At 41.5% G+C, this 23445-nt stretch overlaps 2 protein-coding genes across 3 annotated transcripts in view; one reads left to right on the forward strand and one right to left on the reverse strand.

Moving 5' to 3' along the window:
• Positions 1-5592, forward strand: part of PROZ (protein Z, vitamin K dependent plasma glycoprotein) — a 16647-nt gene extending 11055 nt beyond the window's left edge. The window contains exons 5-8 of the mRNA XM_025196077.1: positions 384-515; positions 2658-2749; positions 4189-4312; positions 4797-5592. Of these exons, the coding sequence (XP_025051862.1) occupies positions 384-515; positions 2658-2749; positions 4189-4312; positions 4797-5314 (866 nt within the window). The 3' untranslated portion in view covers positions 5315-5592. The remainder of the gene's footprint in view (positions 1-383; positions 516-2657; positions 2750-4188; positions 4313-4796) is intronic.
• A 588-nt stretch (positions 5593-6180) lies between these two features.
• The window catches only part of PCID2 (PCI domain containing 2), an 18247-nt gene continuing 982 nt past the window's right edge, over positions 6181-23445 (reverse strand). Inside the window, exons 2-14 of one of the 2 annotated variants that reach the window (XM_006017246.3) lie at positions 21890-21979; positions 19903-19976; positions 18480-18545; positions 17918-17959; positions 16852-16906; positions 14682-14785; positions 13503-13578; positions 13245-13386; positions 10424-10524; positions 8377-8450; positions 8103-8228; positions 7797-7920; positions 6181-7076 (exon numbers count right to left, since the gene is read on the reverse strand). In XM_006017246.3, the coding sequence (XP_006017308.1) occupies positions 6987-7076; positions 7797-7920; positions 8103-8228; positions 8377-8450; positions 10424-10524; positions 13245-13386; positions 13503-13578; positions 14682-14785; positions 16852-16906; positions 17918-17959; positions 18480-18545; positions 19903-19976; positions 21890-21979 (1164 nt within the window). In that variant the 3' untranslated portion in view covers positions 6181-6986. Of the gene's footprint in view, positions 7077-7796; positions 7921-8102; positions 8229-8376; positions 8451-10423; positions 10525-13244; positions 13387-13502; positions 13579-14681; positions 14786-16851; positions 16907-17011; positions 17080-17917; positions 17960-18479; positions 18546-19902; positions 19977-21889; positions 21980-23445 lie in introns of those variants that run through there. The other variant, XM_025196108.1, reaches the window with a different exon arrangement.

The raw sequence follows: 23445 nt of genomic DNA on the forward strand, positions 1-23445 counted from the left end.
CTGCAGCATGAGGAGGAGGAGGAAACAGAGGGGAAGGAACATGCCTCTGAGCAGGGGGGGATGGTCACCTGCTTTGGGGACTTTTAAAAAGTCTGCAGAAGCTCCTGTTACAGCCCAATCCAGCCACTGCATTCCCTTGGGCTGTGCTCCTGTGCATGTCCAACTGGCAGTCACTTCCTGGGTCATGCATATGCTCTGCACCTCTCAATTCCATACCTACAAATGGAAAAGAGGGAGAGGGAGTAAAAACTAAAGTGGTGAGTCCAAAAGATGATGAGTGGTGAGCCAGTGTTGTGGTGTAGTGAAACAGAGCTCATGATACACAAGGAAAGCTCCCGGAGTTGACAGCTAAATGTATTATTTACCTTTTTCATTGTGTTTAGCTGAAAATGAGTGCCACCACAAGACAAGTTATGGATGTCAACATTTCTGCTATCCAGGCTCGCTCTCTTACCGCTGTTCATGTGCAAATGGCTACGAACTAGGAAAAGATAAAAAATCATGTATCCCAAAAGGCAAGTATGAAAACTAGAGTGCAGGCAGACCTGTTGCAGGGTAGGCAAACAGGGATAGTGGCATCAGTAGAAGACAGCAGACTCTGAGGCTGAATTTACAATTGCACTGAGAGACCTTGAGGATGGGCAGAAAAGGAGGCATTCAGATGGCCGCTGCAAAGAACAATTCTCCAGCAGCCAAAATGGAAAAAGAAAGTTAATTGGAAAGTTTTAGGCAGAGCCACAAAACAAAGCACTCATGTCATTCTAAAATGGATTTGCTGGATCACAGTCTCCACTTGCTCTCATTATACATTTAGAGCAGGGGTGGCAAATTCACCCTATTCCCCAGGCTGGATACAGATTGTGCAGCTCTTCACAGCTTAGCTCTGCAGGACAAGCAGCAGGTGCAGTGGGATCAGTGGACAAGCAGCAGGGCCAACAGTATAAATGCAAGCAGTGGGGCAGGCAGTTGTGGGCCAAGCAGCTGCATGTTGCAGCAGAGGAAGCACAAGCAGCAGTGGTGGTGATAGCTGCAGGACAAGCAACCATAGGGCAAACAGACACAGCCCTTGCATGCTGGCCTGCTGCCAAGAGCCATGTCCAACAGGGCCCACATTCCATAGTGGGTCCAACCCCTTCCTAGCTATGTCCCCAAATTCCCTGTCCCACCAGTAGGTTTAGCAGGCTGGATGGAGCAGCTCCACAGGCTGGATTTGGCCTAGGGGGCATATGTTTGACACCCTTGCTTCAGAAGACCACCACTGAAGTCAGTCAAGTTACATCTGAAAAGCAAGAATTGAGTAGAAGACTCAACCACAAGCACATTTTTTACTATCAAGATTAGTAGCTGGTAGCTGATCTCACTGCCAAGGTAACACATACATATGCACTGAGGAGCTGGGAGAGCATCATTGTTGTTCCTCAGTGGGGGACTTGTGCTCCTCTAACCCCATGAGCTTCATGGCCTGTAACTATCCACCCCTCTACACCCAAGTGCCATGAGAAGAATCACCCACCTTCCCCCAAACATGACAGGCTGAGAGACCCCCCCACTCCCTCCTGAGTAGGGAAGATGCTCCTCCCAACAGAATGACTTTGCCTGAAAAGAATTCATTTTTTTAAATTTAAAAGACAGAAGTCTTTCAAGCCAAGTGTGAATTACAGCCAGTCTCACCCACTCCCCATCAGCAACAGCTGGATTTGGAACGAATAGAGTCCACAAGATTGGAATAGCTGCAGGAAAGACCATGTGCATTTCACTCACCCACAGACTTTCCCTTCAGCTTGTCAAGGCTCTGCTCAATCACAGCAGAGATCCCACACTATGCACAAACGGACTTCTGTGGGTCCACACTGTCCTGTCATGTTGGTGACAACCCAGCTGCAGGGCTGAATTCAGGGGAGGTACATTTGGGGGTGGGGGAGGAATCCCCTTGTATCCCCTTTGATTCCTCTAATCATTCAATGTTTCAAATATACATTGCATGCATTGCTGTACTGGTGTCGGTGTCAACCATCTTGACACTGAAGATGCACAATGTCCCAGTCAGGCTTGGCATGGGGCAGTCCAGAACAACAGGTAGGAGACAAATATGTGTATTATACATGATCATGCACCACACCATCTACACCCTGCCCTTCTCAGAATCCTAGATCTGCTGATGCCCAGCTGCAGTGATATCTCTTATTTTATCATTTATAAATGTGATGTTGCCCACAAAGTATCCCAGAACTGATATTATCAGACATAACAAAGATACAATAGGAATTTGCACCATCATCAGGTTATATTCTGAGCAGTCATGAGCTGGAAAAATGAAAAGTGAAGGCAATTTTGGGGTGTGCTGGCAGCAGTACTTCTAAATGTAGAAGCGGGGATGGGACCTGCATAAAATTTGCTTGCTTTCAGGAAAATGTGGATAATTTACCTACGAGTTGAGAAGGCTGGAGTCCTCTCAGGCAAGCATACCTTATTATTCCTGCAGAAGGTTTCATTTTGGCTCCCGTATGTGCAAGAGGAGTGGGAGCATCTTTTTTAAGAAAAAGATTTGAGTGTCCTTGGTCCTTGAGGTTTTTGGAGTAGAGCTGGGATCACGATTTGCCGAGTGCAAAATATTGCATGACATAAATGTATTTTTTTTTCTTTTTAACCACGGCCAGATAAATGTGCATGTGGCAGATTTAAAGACACTGTAAAAACAACAAAGATGGCTGAAATGGAAAACAGTCTTGCCAGAGAATTCCCTTGGCAGGTATTTATAGAAATAGTTTTACTTTAAAAAAATCTGTTATAATTAAAATGTGCTGTTTTTGGATGGTTCAACCATGCAAGCTCTTCAATGAGTAAATAAAAACAGAAGACAGCAGTTTAGTTTGTCAAAGTTATCCATGTCAGTATCTTATTTCTTGCCTTTTCTGACTTTCAATAGCTCCACTCTTAATATGCGCACATTTTCAAGTTGTTCTTATTACAGAATGCTCATTAGTGTCTTACATGTCAGTATAAGAAAAGATTCCATTTTTTTCAATATATTCAAAGCTTTGTAACTCAATGTTCATGTAAGGGTATTCCCTTTTGACCTGTCAATGTTATGATATATGGTATTTTAAGGTCTACATCCTATTTTCCCTCTAAGGTGCCCAAGGACAATCCTATTTTACTCTGTTCCACATAAGAACTACCGTCAGTCCATCATGTCCAGTGTCCCATCTCTTTCAGAGCTGAGAATGGATCCTGAAGGGCACATCCAGAATTTTCCACATCCTATTCCTCTCCTGCTGCAACATTCAAGCATTTGGGGGCCCTAGCTGTCCCTAAAACTCACTCACTTCCCCCTTCCCCCAAAGTTAAAATATTTACTGAGTTTCCTTTAATCAAGAAAGTAGGAAGCGGCTGCTTTGGTGACTCTAGCAATCTCTGGACCCATTGCACACCCCCCTTGGCAGCAACAACTTATTTAAATGTTTGCACTATCAAAGTTCAGTGGTGCTTTATGTACGTACATGGTGACCACAGGTGACAGGGAATCAAGAGATTGACTCCAGAGAAGGAGCTTGAGACAGGTCCCCCATCCAAGGCAAGCAATTGGCACACAAATTACCCATGCCTGACCTAGGAATGTTGCAACAAAAGATAACACAGAGCTCTTTTTAGGCCCTATAACTGAAACAAGTACTTTTTAACCCTTTATCAAGGATCTTTAGAGACTAAGTCTGGTGTCAGCAGCTGTGGTAATTCCAGCTCCAATAGCATACATTGCTATAAGCCCAGAAAAAAAAATGAACAAATCAACCTTTGTAACATAGCTTAATCAATTTAAACTAAGCCACAAAAAGCAGTGAGGAGGGGACTACCTGCCTTTCCATTATTTTGTCAAGGATTCAGAATAAAATTGCCCTTTGACACCAAAGTAGGGTACCTTACAGGTGAAGCAGGGTTTGGTTCTAAATATTTAGAACCAAATTCTTCCCTTCTCAGTGCACACCTATTCCTTTCTTTAGAAATGCAGCGGTCAGTGGGAGACTCCTTGATTTGAATAGTAGAATTAGACAGGTATGGCTTTTTTCATTTTAAAAATAATTAACACACAAATCTTACTGCTTGCAACAACTCAGTATTTCATTCCTATCCTGTCATATTAAAAACAGTTATTTGACAACACCATTACTTATTGTTTGTTTTCTTTTAAAGGTCCTGTTGCTAAATTCAGAAGGGAAGAGTTTCTGTGGAGGTGTGCTATTGGCCAGCAACTTTGCGTTGACTACAGCTGCATGTGCCCTTCTGCACAGTCATTTTGTGATCAAGGTTGGGGCTGGTAGGTGACTAAGCATGTTTTCTCTTTATATCTGCCTAAATGCTTGTGTTTGAAAGCTCTTTAAAAAAACCAACACAGCTGATATGCCAACATTGCCATTTAGGAACATTCCATCCAGCCTCGAAAGCAAACTGCTTGGATTTAAAGCCTTTGGTTTTCAGGGAGAAACTGGCATCCATTTTTGGTTGTGTATTTTACTGTCTCAACCTGAAATTCATATTCATTCATACAAACAGGTTTGCCAAGAGTTGAACAACACCTTGAAAGTATAATGCTTAACTTAAATAATCATAACCAAAAACACCCAACTGCTGTAAAACTGGCAAGCACAATGAGTTTGTGTACCTCTCCCCCATTTCACAGCACTGACAATTCATGCATTGTCAGAATAGCTCTTGTGATTGTTGGCAGTAATCTGTGTTCAGCTTTGGCAGCACATAGTAAGGCTATTTTTAATATCAGCGAACATGTCATTACTTTACAGGGAAAGATGGAATGACTGGAGCTGGGCAGATAATGCATGTGAATGAGAAACACATACATATCCGATATGATAAAGATACTGGTGAAAATAATGTTGCATTGATACAACTGCAAGAGCACATCGAGTGTAACAGCTACCAGCTTCCTATATGCACCCCTGACAGAGACTTTGCAGAACACGTTTTGATTCCTGAGCTGGCTGGGATGGTCAGTGGCTGGAAAATTGAAGGAACAGAACTTACTGGAGTGTTAAAAGAGTTGCACGTTTCACACCTCCTTATAAAGGAATGTGAACAACTACTCAATACAAGCCTTACAAACAGGGAATTTTGTGGGCATCACCAAGCACCTATGGACGAGCAGCTGGCTGGAGGAAATTTTGTTGCCGCTGATTATAAAGGCACTTGGTTTCTGACAGGCATTATGGGAACTTGGCCAACAGAAGCAACTAACCCAGAAATATTTCTTTTCACCAAGACTGCAAGATATATGATGTGGTTTAAACAAATCATGGTATAAAAAGAATCCCTATGGCATGAAATCCCTGTGATTGAAATATATGCTTTGGATTCAACAATTGTACCAGTGTCATCAAGGACAGCACCCAGATACTGAAGATGTCATATTTATCCTGTAAATATTTAGCTATATTCACCCATAAATACCAAAACTCAGTATATTTCCTAGTCTGTCTTTCCTCCCCATTGGAGAAAGCCTCATCTTGAATTTGAGTACTAGCCTGGGCCACGTGGCTGCTCCAGCTCCAGCTCCAAACTGGGCCCAGACTATAGCCTCTGCCTGGCACTGGCCAAGGCTGGGGCAGTCACTGCTGCTGCTGCTTGGCTGTAGGCCAAGATAGCTTGAGATAGCTTGTGCGAGGGAATGCATGGTATAGGGAACAGGCTGTGCAGCCTGAAGAGAACACAGGAGAGATTGTGCAGCAGGGGAGCTGCTGTGGCTGTGACCCTGACCTGGGCCCACAGCTGTCACTGCCTAGCTGGGGCTAAAGCCACTGTGTTCCATGTCCCAGGCCAGAGCAAGAGCTGCTACATAGGCTAAGTGGCAGCAGGGAGGCACAAGTGGTGTGGGGGGACTCGCACCAGGGGGGGCAGGCACAAGGGTCAGGCTACCTGCCTCTCTGCTGCTACTTTCCCCGCCACAGCTGTGGAAGGAAAGAAATTTAAGAAAACCCTCCAATAATTAGATTCTATACATGGAAAATGTAACAAAAGGTATAACTTGCCATGCATAGATTCTAAAAATAATTGGGGGAATCATCTTTAAATTTAAGTCACCTTGGATTTGGGTAAATATGGTCATTTTATTGAAACCTATGACAATATTCTAAAAGTCCTTTCAAAAACAAGAATAAAATCTCAAAGAGAAAAATATCACATTTGTTTTATTATTTTTATAAAAATAACCTGCATGAACAACAATGGAATGTGAGTGAATTACCAAAATGTTTATTCATTATTTGAGCAGAAAACTCAAACAAGTACTGAAGAAGTTACCAGAGGCTCAATTCTGAGCAGCAGGAGGCAAACATCTCATATTTGCTCAGCTCTCTTTAAATCCCACTGAGATAAAATGAAGTTCCTGATGTTCAGTGTTTAACAGGATCATCTCTAATTTCCAGAGACAACTTAAAGAGCATGTTGTATTCAAAACAAAATTATTAACAAAAAAATTAAATTTAATGAGAATTAAGCCTTGAAAAAAGTGAAAAAGCTTTGTTTGCCTCCTCAAAGAATGGATTAACAAAGCATCATAAGATAGACACTTGTTGTGACAGATAGGCATGGAAACAGTTACGGGAGCTTACAATAGCATCAGTCTAAGTGACAGTTGAGAAACGTTTGGTTTTTACAAAAATTCTTGTAAAGTGTTTCTTAATATTTTTGCAGTGAATTAGGAATGCTTTGTTTTCTTTTCCTGCAAAAGATGCTTCAAGTTATCCAAGAGGCCAAAAAAACTCTAACACTTTAAAAACATGAGCATTGCTTTCCCCAGGTTTTATCAAGTTTGCAGACCCCAGTCAATCTGGCAAAGAAACCATGCGACAGTTGCGGTATTCTAGTTCTGAACATAACCAGTTGATTAACAGTTTACACTGTGCAATTTGAAAAAACAGTTCTACTGGACAATGCGAGTCTTCCATGAATATCCCTGTACCTAAGATGCAAGTGACTCAACACACCGTAGAAAGCGGGGGGAATGGGTTCTGCTTACTAACCACAAGCTTCTGATGCTGATGAGAAATATATCCTTTAATGTGACCCTGACAGAGGGAAAAAGAAAAAAATGTTAGTACTGGAAGCTGGTGACACATTCACATTCAGTGTCTGCCTTAGAATTTGACTGGATCAAAACCTAACTTGCGGCATTTAATTGTGAGCATTTGAGCAGTGCCATTAACTTTTAACATCTCATTGATTTCAATGGGACTGTTTATGCACCTGTTTACTCCCCTGATGTCACAGGCAGCACACTATGTAACTCCAGTCATACACTTACTGAACTCCACATTAAAACATTGCACTTACTGGAAGACTCTTCCAGAATTTCACTCCTCTGGTAAGTAGGAATCTCTTCCAAATTTTCAACTTAATTTTATTCATGGCCTCTTTGTACCCATTTATTCTTTTCCCTAACATATGAATAGAGCTTGGCTATTGAACTTCAGGACTTATAGTCATGAATTTGTGGATTTTAGAGAAAAGGGCAAGACTGGATTTATAATAGAAATTCAGTTGCAATCTTAACTGTTTTCCATGCAGGGAAAGAATTAGAACATAAGCACCTTTGTTATAGTGAAAATATACAAAGATGTAAGTATAACAGACAAATGCAAATAAGACACAGGTGGCCCAAGAAAAAAAAATGTTCAAAGTAAATTATGCTATTGTGTTAGCCTCCTTTAATAAAATTTCCCTAATCTGTATAGTCATTTATACTGACTGCAGTTTGCAAAGGCAAACAATGAATGGTGAACACATACCATGAATATAAGATTGGCTAAAATACACTGCACTTCATCAATATCAACATCCTCCACTTTCATGTATTTCAGGGCAACCAGAAAGGCATCTAGGGATAGTTGATGAGTCTTGAGAAGCAAATATCTGAAAAAATACAAAGAGAAGGAGCAAAAATCAACTAAATCTGCTGGCTTCTGGGCAAAAAAGTCCTTCCATGCTAACTTACTTTGCCTGGAGCCAGAAAAAAATAAGGACATTTAATCCAGTTCTCTAGAGAAACCACATAAAAATAACATTTGCAAAAATGCAATTTTTACTTTGCTTACACTTTCTTAAAGAGATTCCTGTAGGTGATGATTTTCAGCTTCTCAAGGATAAGGAAGATACCACAGCGAATGAAGAATGTCTCATGTTTTGACAGAGCATCATTCAGTAAGAGAAGATTTCCTTCACTAAAAGGATGGAAATATAAAAATATGAGAAGGCAGATATTTTGCTTCTTCAGCATTATAACTCAATCTGCATTTTTTCCCACACAATAAATATATTTTATGTGATACTCTTTTAAGCCAAAACACACAATTCAGTAAGATGCCATACCTCACAGCCTTAGTTACTTCAGCAAACTGCATTAGGTCATATTTCTTCAAAAGCTGAATTGCTGGCATATGGCCCTGAAAGGTAAACAAAGCTTAAATTTATCCAGAATAAAGTCAAATATTTCCAATTAATAATACATAAAAACATTGTTAAAAAGAAGAAATACAAATGTTTATTTGCTTTGCCCCCAAAAAACAAAAGGAAGTAAATGGAGCTATTTTAAGGCCCCATTACACTGCATCTCCAAGGATAACATGTTACACACCTCTACTTTTTTAAAACTTTGTTTCTAAATTGTATAAACTGTTATAAGATGCCATTACATGCAAGAAACCGGGTTGGCAATGTTTTTGAACAGAGCATCAAAAACACCTGCAACTTCAACTTAACAGGTTTCCCTACTCTCCACCCCTGGCATGCTCCCACTCCTTCAAGATGCTGGCATGCCAGGGGTGGACAGTGGAGGAACTGCAAGGGGCCGGATCCTTATTGTGGCAACATAGCCTCAGCCCATTCTCTTCCATCCACCTGGAGGCATGCGTACCAACCAAAATGCCTTCGCGTGCCACACTCTGGTATCCATGCTGTGGGTCACCTACCCCAGCCCTAGATCACCTTTCATATGACTTAAGCTGTTACAAATTCTATACTTAAGTTGCACCACCAGTCTGCAAACAAGATGTTGTGTTAGAAGATGAATGCCACAAATCATGCCAACTGTGTCACAGCACAGTTAAGGGGCAATCTGTGTCTATAACAGGTATTTTTTCCTTAAAAATTAACAGTGGGAAATTTTAATTTCTGTTCTTAAAATATGTTTATTTGACACGAATGTTTTCATTGTGTTAGGTCACAGAAGATTTTGGACCATATACAATATCAAAAAGGAATTTCTCTCTGTCACATAAGTAAAAATATAAGATTGCACAACAGAGATTATATTGCATATCAACTCAGTCAGAGTTTAAATTTAGGTACCAGGGTGCTCAATGGTATGCCACTGGTAGCCCCTTTATTGGTTAGATAATTGGCTGAGAAAAAGAGCTCTATGTTTCATGTTTACCAACAACCAGGTAGAAACAAAAAGTCACTTATGCTATTTTAATATATTTTAAATATGTTTTAAAGTTTGGAAGCTTATAACAAATTTGCCAATGCCTTGACAGTTGTCAGTCTTCTTCAGGGTTTCCCATAGACCAAAGTTCCTTTAGATTAGCAAAGACAGCAACTCAAGACTAAAATACATGGTTACAAAAGAATAGTGGATTTCTACTAAAGGCCATGAGGGGTTTTGCATCTCCATCCCAGTTCCCATTCCACATGATCTCATATTTTATGTTATGACTGCTCAAGAGAGCCTACAGGTTAGTACACATTGAGAAACCAGGACTGAGGTGCTTTGCCTGACAACTCCTCCAGTACCCATCTCTTGTAGTTGTATGTTTGACATATGGGAGAAGCATAAAGGAAGGAATTCTCCCCTTTCAGGCTGCAGACCGACTCAAGTGTGATTCCCACTTTGCAATGCACAATTAACAATGAGAAGGATCTGCATTTCCTCTCCCTGTAGTATCAGAGGGAACTGCTATGGTATGGTACTGCAGTGTGGTACAGCAGTGGTGCCGTACCCTTTTGGGGAGGTATTTTCCCCCCCCTCACAATCCTACCCTGCTCTTAATACACTGTAAGACCACCAGTTACTTTGATACCGATATCTTTGTTGCTGTGGAGCTAGGAATATAATTTACTCCCTACAAGTTGTGTGAAAAAATATGCTTTTTATTAAGAAGATAATTTAAAATTTAAATTTTATGACCCCCCTCTTTTTTGCACCTAAATGCTAATTCTGCAGTGTCATATAGGAGCCTGACAGACCATGTTTCCAAGCCTCAGGTCTGCAATACACCCTACACAAGCTAACTCCTGCACCTGAATAAGGTCCCATACAGCTTCCAATACAAACTAGGCAAGACACTCAATGCTATGCTGTGCACCATGTTCTGTCTCACAGCAAACTATTTGGAAGCCAAGAATAAAAGGCACTCACCAACAGCATTTTTACGGGCAGCAGGTAAATCAAAATCATCCTTTTGTTTTTCTGACTTGAGCGGTGACAGTGCTCAAAGGCAAACGACAGATATTCCTCAGCTGCAAACAGAGAAAGAAGATCAGCAAAGCTTCTGGTAACAAGGACCAATGACAAAAACTGGTTAAACCGGGACTTTAATACTAGGTTCATTCTGACCCTATTGCTGGATCCAGACATGCAGGCACATACAGTTTGTGGCACCACAAACTGCTTTTGCAGTACAACAAACCACATGCGTTGCACATTAAACCATGTCCGGTGCTGCTAATTTGCAGTGCCAGGACAAAAATTTGCTACTGGGACTTCCCAGTATCAAAAAAAAACAACCCTGGACAAACGTGCATCAGGGCAAATGTGGAGAGGCGGGAGCAGGCAGCCCAGGGCCACAGCCAGCCATTCCCCGAGCAGCAAAGCCCCCACACTAAAGCACGTGGAGATGGGGGAGCAGCCAACCCAGGGCTGCCTGCTGCCCAGTCTGGAGCCACACTGTGCTCAAGTCACCCAGGGAGCAACTGAGGGTACCTCGCTGCAGGGACCCGACAGTATGTGGAGATGGGGGAGCAAGCAGACCAGTGGCCCCCACACTGAGGCGCCCTATGCCCCAGGCAGCCCCCGCCCTGCAGCAGATGGAGCAGCAGAACAATGTGTCCTGCTGCAAAGCGCACAGGCAGGGGTATGCACTGCAGCACAAAGTAGAGGCACAATTCTGTGCCGCTATTTATGCTGGCGGCCTAGGGTTACTGTATTTCCAGGATCAAAAAAGAGGACATATGTAGGGGGGAGGAGCAGGGTGGGAGTGGAGGGGCTGGGAGGAGAGCAGAAGAGGTATATGATTGTGGGGGAGAGGCAGTGATATGCAGGTGTCCTGCCTCTGTCCCTCACTCCTAAGCCACTGACCCCCAGACCTGTGGGTACCCTTCACTGTCCACCCACAGCCACCTTCGTCCCCTTGGGACCAGCTTGCTGGGGCCCGCACACACAGCCCATGATGCCTGACAGCCGATCACTTTGCCCGCTGCTCCCAGCCCCAAGCATCCAAGCTGCTCATGCCCGGGAAAAGCAGAGGCAAAGTAAAGACCTGGACATTTGCTTGCATTTTAAGAATTCACCCAGACATGAGGACAGGGGGCCAAAAAAGAAGACATGTCCGGGAAAACCCAGACATATGGTAACCCAAAGTGCTGCTGCAAATGCACACCCCTGCTTGTGTGGACGCGGCCTGTGATTTGAGCCTGTCAAAAGATTTCTCTCATATTTTAATAACTTAAAAGCATTCACACAGGAACTGTCAGGCAAAATTGCACAGTAACAAACACATAAATGCAATAAGGATCAATTCATTCATTAGACAGGAAATTACAATAAAAACAAGATCTCTATTTAAAAGGTCACTAAGGCTGTATTGGTATATTTTGGATGGGGTAGCTGGACAATCAAACCACATTATAAAAGAGATTTCCATGTCAATTCAGTAGAATTACTGTGCTACAGAAGAGGAGAACTTCAAGATAATATATTTTTTACATGCCATAAACTTTTTCCAAAATAAATGTTAGGGTTTTTCAAACCAAAAGGAGTCATATAACATACAATGTGTGCCTGTAAATATCTGCAGAAGTGTTCGAGTGGTAAGAGTGACACTGCAAAATAAATGCTTTAATGGTTTTTTGCTGCTAGGGAGGACAAAAAACACAGTTTGTCTGCTCTAAGACCAGAAACAGAAATATCTATGTTCAAGCTTTCTTTTTGGCTTCTTGTACTATGCTATGTGAGCAGAGGGGTAAAGGAGGGGTATCAATGAAGTATAGAAGCATTTTTATATAAATATCACACAAGAAGGATTATAAGGATTCATCTACAGCTCATAATGTGGTGACTAGGAATATGAGAAATATTATTCTACTTGAAGAAAACTAGTATTAAGTACTATGTAAGTTACAGTAACCTAAGACTTAAAAATAGTAACATTATGATATGCCCAGTTTCTAAGACACTTATGTTAAAGTCACTTTTAAAATAAAAACTGCCTTACATATAACCATTAAAACTGAAAAAGTAGTTAACAAATTAGTCCCAGTTCAGCAAAAATATGGAGTCACTGTGACCACTCATACACGCAGAAAATCCAAAGTTACGAGTTAGGAGGCTAAAACCTACTTTTGTCACCATAGTTTTTGCTACTTGTTGCTTCCTGTATTTCTCTAGATAAAATTAGATTTCTTTTCTAGTTCTCAGGGGACTACAGTGCTGACACTGGGACTGTTTCTAATGTCTGCACTGCCACCACTGAAGTTTTATATCCATGAATAAGTATATTTTTCCCTGAAATTAAAAAGCTTCATAAAATGATTAAACTTAACTTGTTTTTAAAAGAAGTTTACACTTCTAACATTTCAGAGATTCTTTTTTTTTCAGTTGATCAGTTCTGTGCAGGAACTGAGGACCATGTCCTTATCTTGCTGAATACTCGTACTGAAAAATACTTATTGTAGCACATATGTGTATAAAATATACCAAGATAACTAAAAAAAGACACCACAGAGACAGATATTTTAGAACTGAGTAGACATTGCAGTTAGAAGTGTAATGCAATCCCTACCCAAATCAGGCTCAGCCTGCAGTAAATCCTTTTGGATGTTTTTTGTACTCACCAAATGTAAGTTATGCTAATGGAACAACTGTTCCTTCCACAACAGGTTTTGACTCGCGCACAAAACATGTCAGCTGGATTTCAGTCCCAGCAGTCAGAGTATAAATCTGCCCTGCTGACATACAGTACCTTGCTTAAAATCACTGTCAAACATGGCCTTGCGTCCAACGTAATATCTGTATGTAACTCTCTGTGCCATTGTATATTCATCTTTCAGATTTGAGCTGTCGATTGCTCTAATTAATGGTTTACATAGATGAAGTTTGTTGATCTGTGAAGAGAGTTACATGTTTGAAAGACATACTAATGTGGCACCAATGGATAAATGTGGACTTGATTTAGAATATGAAATGTAAAGAAAACCAGGTAATTAGATTTGGTTCATACCTTAAAATAAATTTTAAACAGCTGATTCACCAGGAACAACATGCCCCACTTTTTGGAGTCTTCAATGCCAGCTCGGCTGTTACAAGAGATAAAAAGCAATACAAAGGAACATTTCGTGAAGATATGATTTTGCTTCAGGGGAACTTTTGTGTATATTTGTGAGCAAGTGTTCTTAAACCAGTAACACAGTCAAAATGAAAGTCTCATACATTAAACCATACAACACCATCAAAACAGGGTGCCCTTTCAAACTTAGGATCTTTGCCATCTTTAAGTTTTGCTCAACTGTATTCTCTATCAACACCATTACAAGGATATTGTCAAGGAAGACAGCAATAGTATCTTTACCAAGTGCAAAAACTGTACCTTAAGGCTCCATCACATCCAACATACAAACACCAACAATCTACACAACCAGACACTCAAACTCATTTCAGTGAACAACCTTAAGTCCGTTCACAGCTTCTTTGTTAGATTATTTATTTGTACTTAAAATATACACAAATTGGAATTAGGGTCATGCCTTTGACCACGTTTTTGAAGAACTGACTATGGGTATTTGCTGGAAGTGGGCAAGTAAAGAGATATATTTAAGAGGATGCATTGGTTTTAAGACTGATAAGAGAGAGGGGGCAGCAATTTTAAGTGCCTGTGGATGGTAATATTGTCTAAGTTGATGACAATATGGTGACCCCCTGCAAAGAGTATTCTGCACACCTATAGGCAGCATGTACCTGAGAATTCTAGTTGCCTGAAATATGAGAAGCAAGGAAAAAACAGCAAAGAAATCTTTTCCCCAGGTTAAAAGTGTTAAAATTGTAAGAGTGGAAAACTGAAGACTGAGGCAAGACTACTTCTTTCACATCCCTAAGTAATAGGGTACACAAACTCTAGAACAGAACAGGGCAGGAAAGAATTAGTGGTCTGCTTTAGGAGCCAAGGAAAAAAAATCAAGCTCTCTCCCCAACACATGCTAAAAATGCCAGAAAGAGAGAAGCCACCCCTATAGTAAATCACAAGGGAACTGAACAAAAGAAAAAAACCCAAGCCACAGGGGTGACTGTGCTGACTCAGATATTGACTTAACGGAAATAAATTAATATTTATGCTTTGCAAATTGGAAATGTATTTACTTTTTAAATGATTCAGTGTGCAATCTAGGAAGGATCTTTCACTCACGTGTCACTAGCACAGACTCGAAAACAGCTCATCAGCAATTCTGCTGCTTTTTCCAGCATGTCGCCAACTTTGCTTTTTCCTTTCTTCACCAACTGTTGATCTGCCTAGCATGACGAGATGAGAAACATACAGTGTATTCCTACTTCCAGGTTCATTGTGTTCAAAACAAAAGGTTAGTGTTTTAAACACTTATCTTGGTAAGTAAAATAAGTGGTAAATTTGTCACTTCTGCCACCCCAAAATCCTGCAAGTCACATAACCAGGGATCCTGGTTTTCTCTGTTAAAAAATATCCCCAATTTTCAGGTTAAAAAAGTATCCCAAAATCCACATTTTTCCATGAATAAAATGAAACACCTCTACTGTAAATAGATAGGTAGATAGATAGATATTTTTTTTTTAATCAGCAAAAACCAGCATCCCTGGACATAACTTTTGTAACACAGAATTAAAGTATCTCCTTAAAATTCTGAATATCTTACTTCGGAAAAAAAAAAAAAAAGGATGGCTTTAACAGCTTTAACTGACAGGTTATGCTTTAATTAGCTAAGCTTAAAACTGTGACATTTTAATATGATACTTTTTTTGAGATTAAGAAACCTTTATAGCACTACTGTGATCCTTCAGGCAATCATATGGTTCTAGAAGCTGAAGCTTTAAGAAACATCACTTATATGCCAATGCTGAAAATAAAAATCACGAAAGCTGGCAATACTGAGACTGAAGAGGTCTAAAAGTTGTATATTGATTAATGTAGGCCTCTACCTAGGAACAAGGATAAAATGAAAGGAAACAACTGGTCCCAATATGGACTGGGATTTGCCTCTATTAAGGGTGTAAAACATGGTTGAGAGCTGTGTCATCTGGCCCACAGGACTCCCAAACAGAATGGAAATTTGGGGGCAGAGCCTACCACTAAGTTTGGGGTCTGGAGCCCCACTGGTGATGCATGACAACAGCAGAGAGTAAGCAACAACTCCTGTTAACCTTCACACTACCACTGCCAGATCCAAACCTGACCTGCAAGGAGCCCCACGGTCTGGACTAGATTGGCTAGGAGGAAGGAGTTTGATCCCCTGATCTATGTGCTTTGTGACTATCATAACAACGAATACATTAAAAAAAAATGGAGATTTAGGGCTGTGTTAGGGCAGTTGAAAAATCATTACAGTGATGCATCCATTTTAGTTTTTAAGATGTCTAATAACATTAAAAAAAGAAGCCCACAAATTAACGTTTGTCTGGGGACTCCCAAAAGGTAAACCCAGTGCTGATGGAGGGATATCCTTGTTACTGAAGCTACAACCATTCCAGTACTCTTTGGCTCTCATAATGAAAAAACGTCAATACAGTAAATCAAAATTCCCTGTCCAAGTTAGCCCAAATCAGGTTTCTACAGGTAATCTCTGGGTACAAGCACACAACTTGGAATATCAAGTTTAGAGTCTCAAAGTGAATGAGGTCACAATAAGAAGTACAAGAAAATACTATTTGGTTCAAAGCATTTCTAAGTCCAGTGGGGGCCAACATTTTTGACAGGCATGCCACAAACAACCCTGCACACTCCTATAGTGCCACTCTGATTCCTGCTTCCTGTCTGATCTGCTGCTCTGATTTCTGCTTCCTTCCCTACCTATCACTGTGTTGCCTGTTCCCTCCTCAATCTGTTGTGCCACACCCAGAGACAAACCTTGGTTTGTTCTTTGGGACAGAAAGCAGGACAGCAGGGAGAAACTCAGGGCTCTGGGGTTACCCCAAGGATGGGTTTGTGACATGGGTCCCTATGAAATTCCAACTAATGTAAAAGAAAATTCTACCTTAATCAAGGGGCCAAGAATAGAATAACTAGTGAAGCTGAAAAATCAGCCAAACAGAAGTCTTTAGAACCATAAATCCAGACTTGACTTCCATGTCCTTCAAGTTCTCGGCACCTCTACTTCAGGGCCAACCATAGGAGGGGGACAGAGTGAGCAATCTACATTTGTAATAATATCTACTGAATTTCATAGAGGGTGAGATTATAAGCACGCATCGTTTTATTAACACACAATTCCAAAAAAATTAAGTAAAATTAGGCTGAATGATGAAGTTTAAAATATTTAAGCCACTTAAATTTCTTATGAACGGATGAAGTTCATGAAATGGTAACTGTATGTTTTACATCTACTTACATTATTAGCAAAAATCCGAAGGTCAAGTGCTACAGCATACATAATGGGCAAAGCCCTAGAGAAACAAAGGCAGTTAACTGAACCTCTCTTGCAACAAAACCATAACATCTGCATATTTTTTAAACTAACTGGTGTTTATACATCTCCATAAACATCTCACTTTTCTTTCCCCATGGAAGTCTCTAGAAAGAGGAAAGTTTCTTTAGAAGGCCGACATATCATAAATCTCTATAGTGAATGAAAAATACATTTAAAAAATCTGCTCCACAATTTAAGTCTCCAATGAATATCATTTTGCGTTCAGTAGCTTGTTTAAGGAAAACAAAATAAATGCACTACATATAATTTAATTTAGAATATTGGGTTTTTACAAAAAGATAATTTCTGGCTTATATTATGCCCCCCCCTTTACACATTATATGTATTATACAATTAACTGGTTAACTGTGTAATTAATTTAGATCAGCTACATGTGCAAAGTAACTATCATGCCATAAAAAAAATCCAAACAGCAATAAAGTTAAAGCTGGAAAATGTCAATAACTTTATAGCTGGTTTCTATCCATATCTAATTTGTAAGTATAGCAGGGCCTCCCCAGCTATGGGACACTGTCGGGACAGAGAGTCCACAGCTGCAAGACTCTCCGTCTTGGCTGCTGTGCAGCGCTGCCATGGCTCAGATTTTGGTGCTACAGGACTCACAGCTGCAGAAGCTTGCTACTTGCCCATGCAGGGGGAACCCACAATGGTGATCCCAGACTCTACCCGCACCAGCAATAAGGCATGATAGGATCTGATGCTGGATCCCACTATCACGTGTGGCATGGCAGGATGTGTGATAGTGCGGATCATACATCAGATCCTATAATGCCTTTACGTAAACATCTAGAGGGGCCCCATGAGTCACATACCACATACAAATAACTGCTGTGCATAAAAATGCAGATGAAGCATAATTATAAATTAAAGTTTTTTTATAGCAATACCTTAATTGAATTATGGCAAAATTTTATGATGAGCTAATAACAATCTGTCTGGCCACTAATGCTCGTTGTGAAATACTTACCAGTTTTCTTCTTTATGTGCCTGAAATGCTCGCAGGAATGATGTGTTGTATTTAGGAGAACTTAACACAGTACAGTTTGCAAAGTTAAACAGCACAAATAAAGACACCATATTCTATGCTCTAGTTTTGGGAAATGGACATCAGTTAAAAACAGAGTAGGTGTGGGATCAGGATTCAGGGACATAAGAGAGAGGAAGGAGGGGCAGCTCTGCTGCTTGTTCCCTCCTTCCTGACTCTACAGAAGCACAGGTATGAAGCTGGGGAGGCTCGAGATAGCAGTTCTCTGCAGTAACATCATCACCTTGATACAGTGGGGATTTAGGGTCTGTATAAATGCTTTTAGGAGGCCCCTGTATATTTTAGTAATCTTCTGGCTTGGAAAGCATGATGTACAGAGAAGGGAAAATACTTATTTATGTTTCACTGTTTAAGTTTATATAATTGAAATATTCTGAAATAAAACTGTATTTGCATCTTCTAAATTATCAGAATGATTTTCCATTTCTCAAATAAATATGGAATTATCCTAGATACAAAACAGAGGACTGATAGAAAAGGATATTGGACAATAACGGTTTGGCACTTGTATGCTTCAATGAAGTCATGGTTTCCCACTGCATAAGTACATCTGTCAAAAGGAAAAAAGAAAAGCATCAGGAAAGACATTTTAAAGATTGTTCCTTTTGCTTCTTGGTGAAACCAATAATATAGGCTGCAGTACAGCCATGACATTTGTGTCAGGAGAAAAGCCTTTCTCCAGGCACAAAAGCACCATACAGCCATTCAAGGGCTTTCTTGCAGAAGGAAATGTCTCTTCTGCAGGAAAGTTTACCTCTTGCAACCAGTGAGAACTCTCCCCTTTCACACACAGTGGAATGGCTGTGCACGTCTATCAGGTGTTGAGGACACCCAGTATCCCACAGTTCTCTGCTTTCCCTCACTCCCTCCATCCAAGGAAGAGGGAGGGAAGGAGAACATTGACTCCTTGACAGCCAGCCGTGTGGGGACCCTTTCCCCTGTCCCACAAGCTGATTGGCAGGACAGGATTGGAGGCCATTCTTCTGGTTCACCAGGACAAGTGAAACAAGGGGGGGCAGGTGTGCCTGGAACTGGACCCCCCCAAGTCCCCACCTTAGCTCCCAGCTGCTGGGTTTTAAATGCTGCCCTGGCCACCCAGGTGAACAGTGTGGGAACAGAGCAGGGAGGCTGTCCTCAAGACCCATTCCCAGCCCCTGCTAGCTTCCCTTTGCAGTCTCCACCCTCAGCTCCCAATTGAACAGTGGCAAAGCCCAAGGGGGCTGGGAATTGGGGTTGGAGAAGTTATCCCTGCCGCCATTCCTGGCCCCTGGGCTTTAAATGCCACTAACCTCCCACCCCAGTTTTAAATTAAATTTTCTACAATTGCCATTCAAAACAACCTAAAAAGGAAAATTTACCAAGTTACTGAAATGAATGACATCGAAAAGTAAAATGATACAGTCAACTGGACTTCTAGTAAATGCAAAAAACCCCAAAATATAAACAAAACACTCAGCAAAATTATTTTGGGTCCAAGAGAGTGGCCTGACTAATTTTTATAGTTTTATAACTACCTCTTCCTATTTCTATGAAATATTTCTTTTCCCTGCTGTTTACTGCCTGTCCACTTTCATCACTGCTGTTACTATTACAAGCAAGTACCCTCTTCTGGGGCCTGGAAAAGGAGAGCGACGATCAGTATAAATAAAAGGATATGAAAGTGACTATATACATATGCTGTTAAGACTAGAAAATGCAATTAAAAACAGAAAATCAGTAAATACTGTCTGGGATATTTTATCTGTTGCAATTTCAGGGGTTACTGTAACAAGAGTATGAAAAACATTTTCAGACCAAAGAGGCTGACAGTGCCACTTCAAATAACTCTGATCAATTCAGAGAAAAATTCAATGCCTTCCTTTAAATGCATCCAAATTCAAACTTTCTCATTCTCAATTCACCTTTACCTTAAGTGAGCAGCAAACATTTCATCATAGGGTGGTTCCAGAACTTGTTGACATTTCTCCTCTGGAGATGGAAGCTAGATATAGAATAAATAAATCAACAAAGCATTAAAGTGTAAGGTAAGGTAAACCAAAAATAGAAAGCCATAGGCATATTTTATCAAGAATTATTTTACATAATGGTATTTTTCTACATACAAACTTTCATTTGGCATCAGAACCTCAGAAGATCCTTAGAAAGGAGAAGTAAAAACTCAGGAAGAATAGATGGTAAAGCAGGGGTGAGCAAATTATGGCCCGTGAGCTGGATCTGACCTGCAGTGTGTGTCCCCTGCCCAGCCCAGGCGCAGGGTGCATTCCAGGCCATGGCGTGGCCAGTCTCACTGTCCCCAGAGTGCACAGCAGGGCTGGAGTGGGGCACGGTGGCTGGACTCCCTTCCCAGCAGCCTCCACAACTCCTTCCAGCTGCCACTGGCCCACCTTCCAGCTGGTGGTGGGTCAGTCTCTACTGCCGCACCTAGGCACCATGGCCCATCCGCCCCGCACCCACCACTGGAGGTACCAGATGGAGCAGCAAGGTGGGGTCTCATGTAGACCAGCTCAGGCCCATGCAGGCAGGGCATGCTTGGCAGGTGGATGGGATGGGGCCACGGGCAGGTGGGGAGTGGCATCCAGGAGCAGAACGTGCAGCTGATGCCAAGGCCAGGGCTTGGATTAGGATCACAGCGCAGTGGTAGTATGGGGCCAGAGCTTGGGGCAGAGTCATGGTCCATCCTCACAACAGGCAGAGGCATGTAGGGAGTGGAGCACAGCTCCAGCCCTGCAGTGTTACCACCTTCCAATCCCAGCTCCAGCTGCCCATCCCACTCCCGGATCCTGCCCCCCACCCACCCATGGCACCATCCCACCTGCCTGGTCAAGCACACCCTGCCCTGCACCCATGGGTCCCAGACTACTCTCACTGGGCAGCAACTGTGTGGGGCCAGCTCCAGGGCAGAGCCACTGAGGGAGTTCTGGTGAGCTGCTGCAGGGGTGCTGGGGTATGAGGGGACGTTAAACCAGTCCTCAACAGATCACCAATACTCTCTCAGTGGCTCTGGCCCAAATAACTACCCACGCCTATGGTAAAGTATTGGGGAAGAAGCATGTCACAGAGAAAGCTGAAGAGTTGAAAATGTGAGAAGGGACAGAAAAACACAAAACCAGAAAGAGCCACTGCTTTGGATCATTAAAAAGATATTTTTCAGGGAAGAAGGCAAGGTAAAATGAGACAAGGCTGGTGGGAAAAAAAGGAAGAGAGAAAAAATGTAGGCTGGGGACATGTATAGATCTTACAATCTACATTTCACTGTATTCTTCTAGAAACCATTGTATATTTTTTAGGTTATTATGTAGTGAGGAAAAGAATGATGAATGCATCTTATTGCTAATGGGATACAGGGCAATGTTCTTCTGGCCACATATCTGACTAACTGCAGTTTTAAAATTTACACAGTGACCCACAAAAGGAAAGGTTTTACAGACTATTAATAAAGATACTTTAAATATTCCTAAGGAACTGTAGTGAGGAGCTCACACTAAGGAAGTCTATCTGTTAGTTAAATGTTTTATAAATGAAATTGTTGTAATTTTCTTCTGAACAGTCTTGGTTTCTCACTTTTAAATTCTGTAGGGCTTTACATAACAGTAGACAACTTTTTCCCCCCAGATCACATCCTAGGTACATTCTCCTTTCTCAGGTACGAGAGGTTTTTTTGTAGGTTTGTGCCTTTTTAATTTTTTGTGCTTATTTATTATCCTTGCCATTCCTCTCTGTGGACATTACTTCATCTAACATGGATTTCCTATTTGCATCAAGAAATCATATCCAAATGAGAAAAATCTCATATCCATTACGAGCCTCTCCAAAGTCGATGAAAATGTACTCCCCCACACAAAGAATATTGCAGGATTTGGGGCTGCGATTTGGCAAGGTAACGAATTTCCTTACCTGAAGTCTAGGGTTTGCAACATGAGGATGCTTAAATGATACTAGTTCTGCACAAAAAAGTCCATCTCTGGTATCAATGGCCTCTTGTACCTAAACAAGACAGGTAAAAGTAAAAAAAATAGAAAAAAAAGAAAACAACTGCAAGGAATGACACAATTATGGGCTACGGTAAACACACTGGTGGGAAGGGATCAAATCCAGGCGGACCTGAACAAGTTGGAAAATTGGGCAGAGAAGAATAGGATGCAGTTCAACAAAGACAAGTGCAAAGTGCTGTATCTAGGGAGAAGGAATCATCAACACACCTATAGGGTAGGGGAGGACATTCTCAGCAGCACAGCAGCAGAAAGGGATCTCGGAGTCATTGTTGACTCCAAGATGAACATGAGCCGTCGGTGTGACGAAGTAAACAGTAAAGCTAACCACGCTCTTATCATGCATTAGCAGGTGCATCATGAACACGTCCAGGGAGGTGATATTTCCCCTCTACGCGGCACTGGTCAGACCACAGCTGGAGTACTGTGTCCAGTTCTGGGCACCGCACTTCAAGAGGGATGTGGATAACCCTGAGAGGGTCCAGAGGAGGGCCACTCTTATGGTTAGGGGCCTGTAGGTAAGGCCCGATGAGGAGACTGAGGGACCTGAATCTCTTCAGCCGCTGCAAGAGAAGGCTGAGAGGTGATCATGTGGCCGTTTACAAATTCACCAGCTGGGCGGGGGGCAGCAAGAAACAGGCGATGCTCTGTTTACCAGGGCACCCACCCCCTGGAATAACCCAGAACAACGGCCACAAACTGACAGAAAGCAGAATTAGGTTGGACATTAGGAAGAATTTCTTCACAGTAAGGGTTGCCAGAATCTGGAATGGGCTTCCAAGGGAGGTGGTGCTCTCCTCTACCTTGGGGGTCTTTAAGAGGAGACTGGACAAGCACCTGGCTAGGGTCATATGACCCCAGCACTCTCTCCTGCCCAAGGTAGGGGGCTTTCCTGCCCAGGGCAGGGGGTCGGACTCTATGATCTATTGAAGTCCCTCCTAACCCTAACAACTATGAATAAGTTCTAGACTTAGCCACCTTTTGCCACATATCAAATAAAGCCACTTTCCTGCAGATGCATATACATTCTTGTCAATGACTTTTCAAAAATTAGTATTTCATGCATTACTTCCAAATAACTTAAGTCTAGAAAATACATATTGAAATTCTGTGAATGATGTGGATGACCAACACTGTCACCACCTTTTTTCTCCTTGCTTACAAAGATCAAAGTAAACCAGAGATCTTACAAAACAATGTTATATCATCATTGTCTTTGGATGATAAGTGTACAAAGTTTCTAAAATTTCTTTAACAATTTCACTTACACTTCCAAGAATAAAGATACACTATTAATTTTAATTATATTATTTATTTTCCTGAAATGGAGGATATTTTAAGTGCAGGGAATCATGTCTCTTAAATGTATTTGAATGTTATTAATGTTTAACAATACAAATTAAATATAGAAGCTTCAGAATACAAAAGCATGTTGGGTGGAAGGGGGGGGGGGGGGCGGCC

The sequence above is a fragment of the Alligator sinensis genome, unplaced genomic scaffold, assembly GCF_000455745.1.
Source record: "Alligator sinensis unplaced genomic scaffold, ASM45574v1 scaffold288_1, whole genome shotgun sequence".
In the NCBI taxonomy this organism is placed as follows: domain Eukaryota; kingdom Metazoa; phylum Chordata; order Crocodylia; family Alligatoridae; genus Alligator; species Alligator sinensis.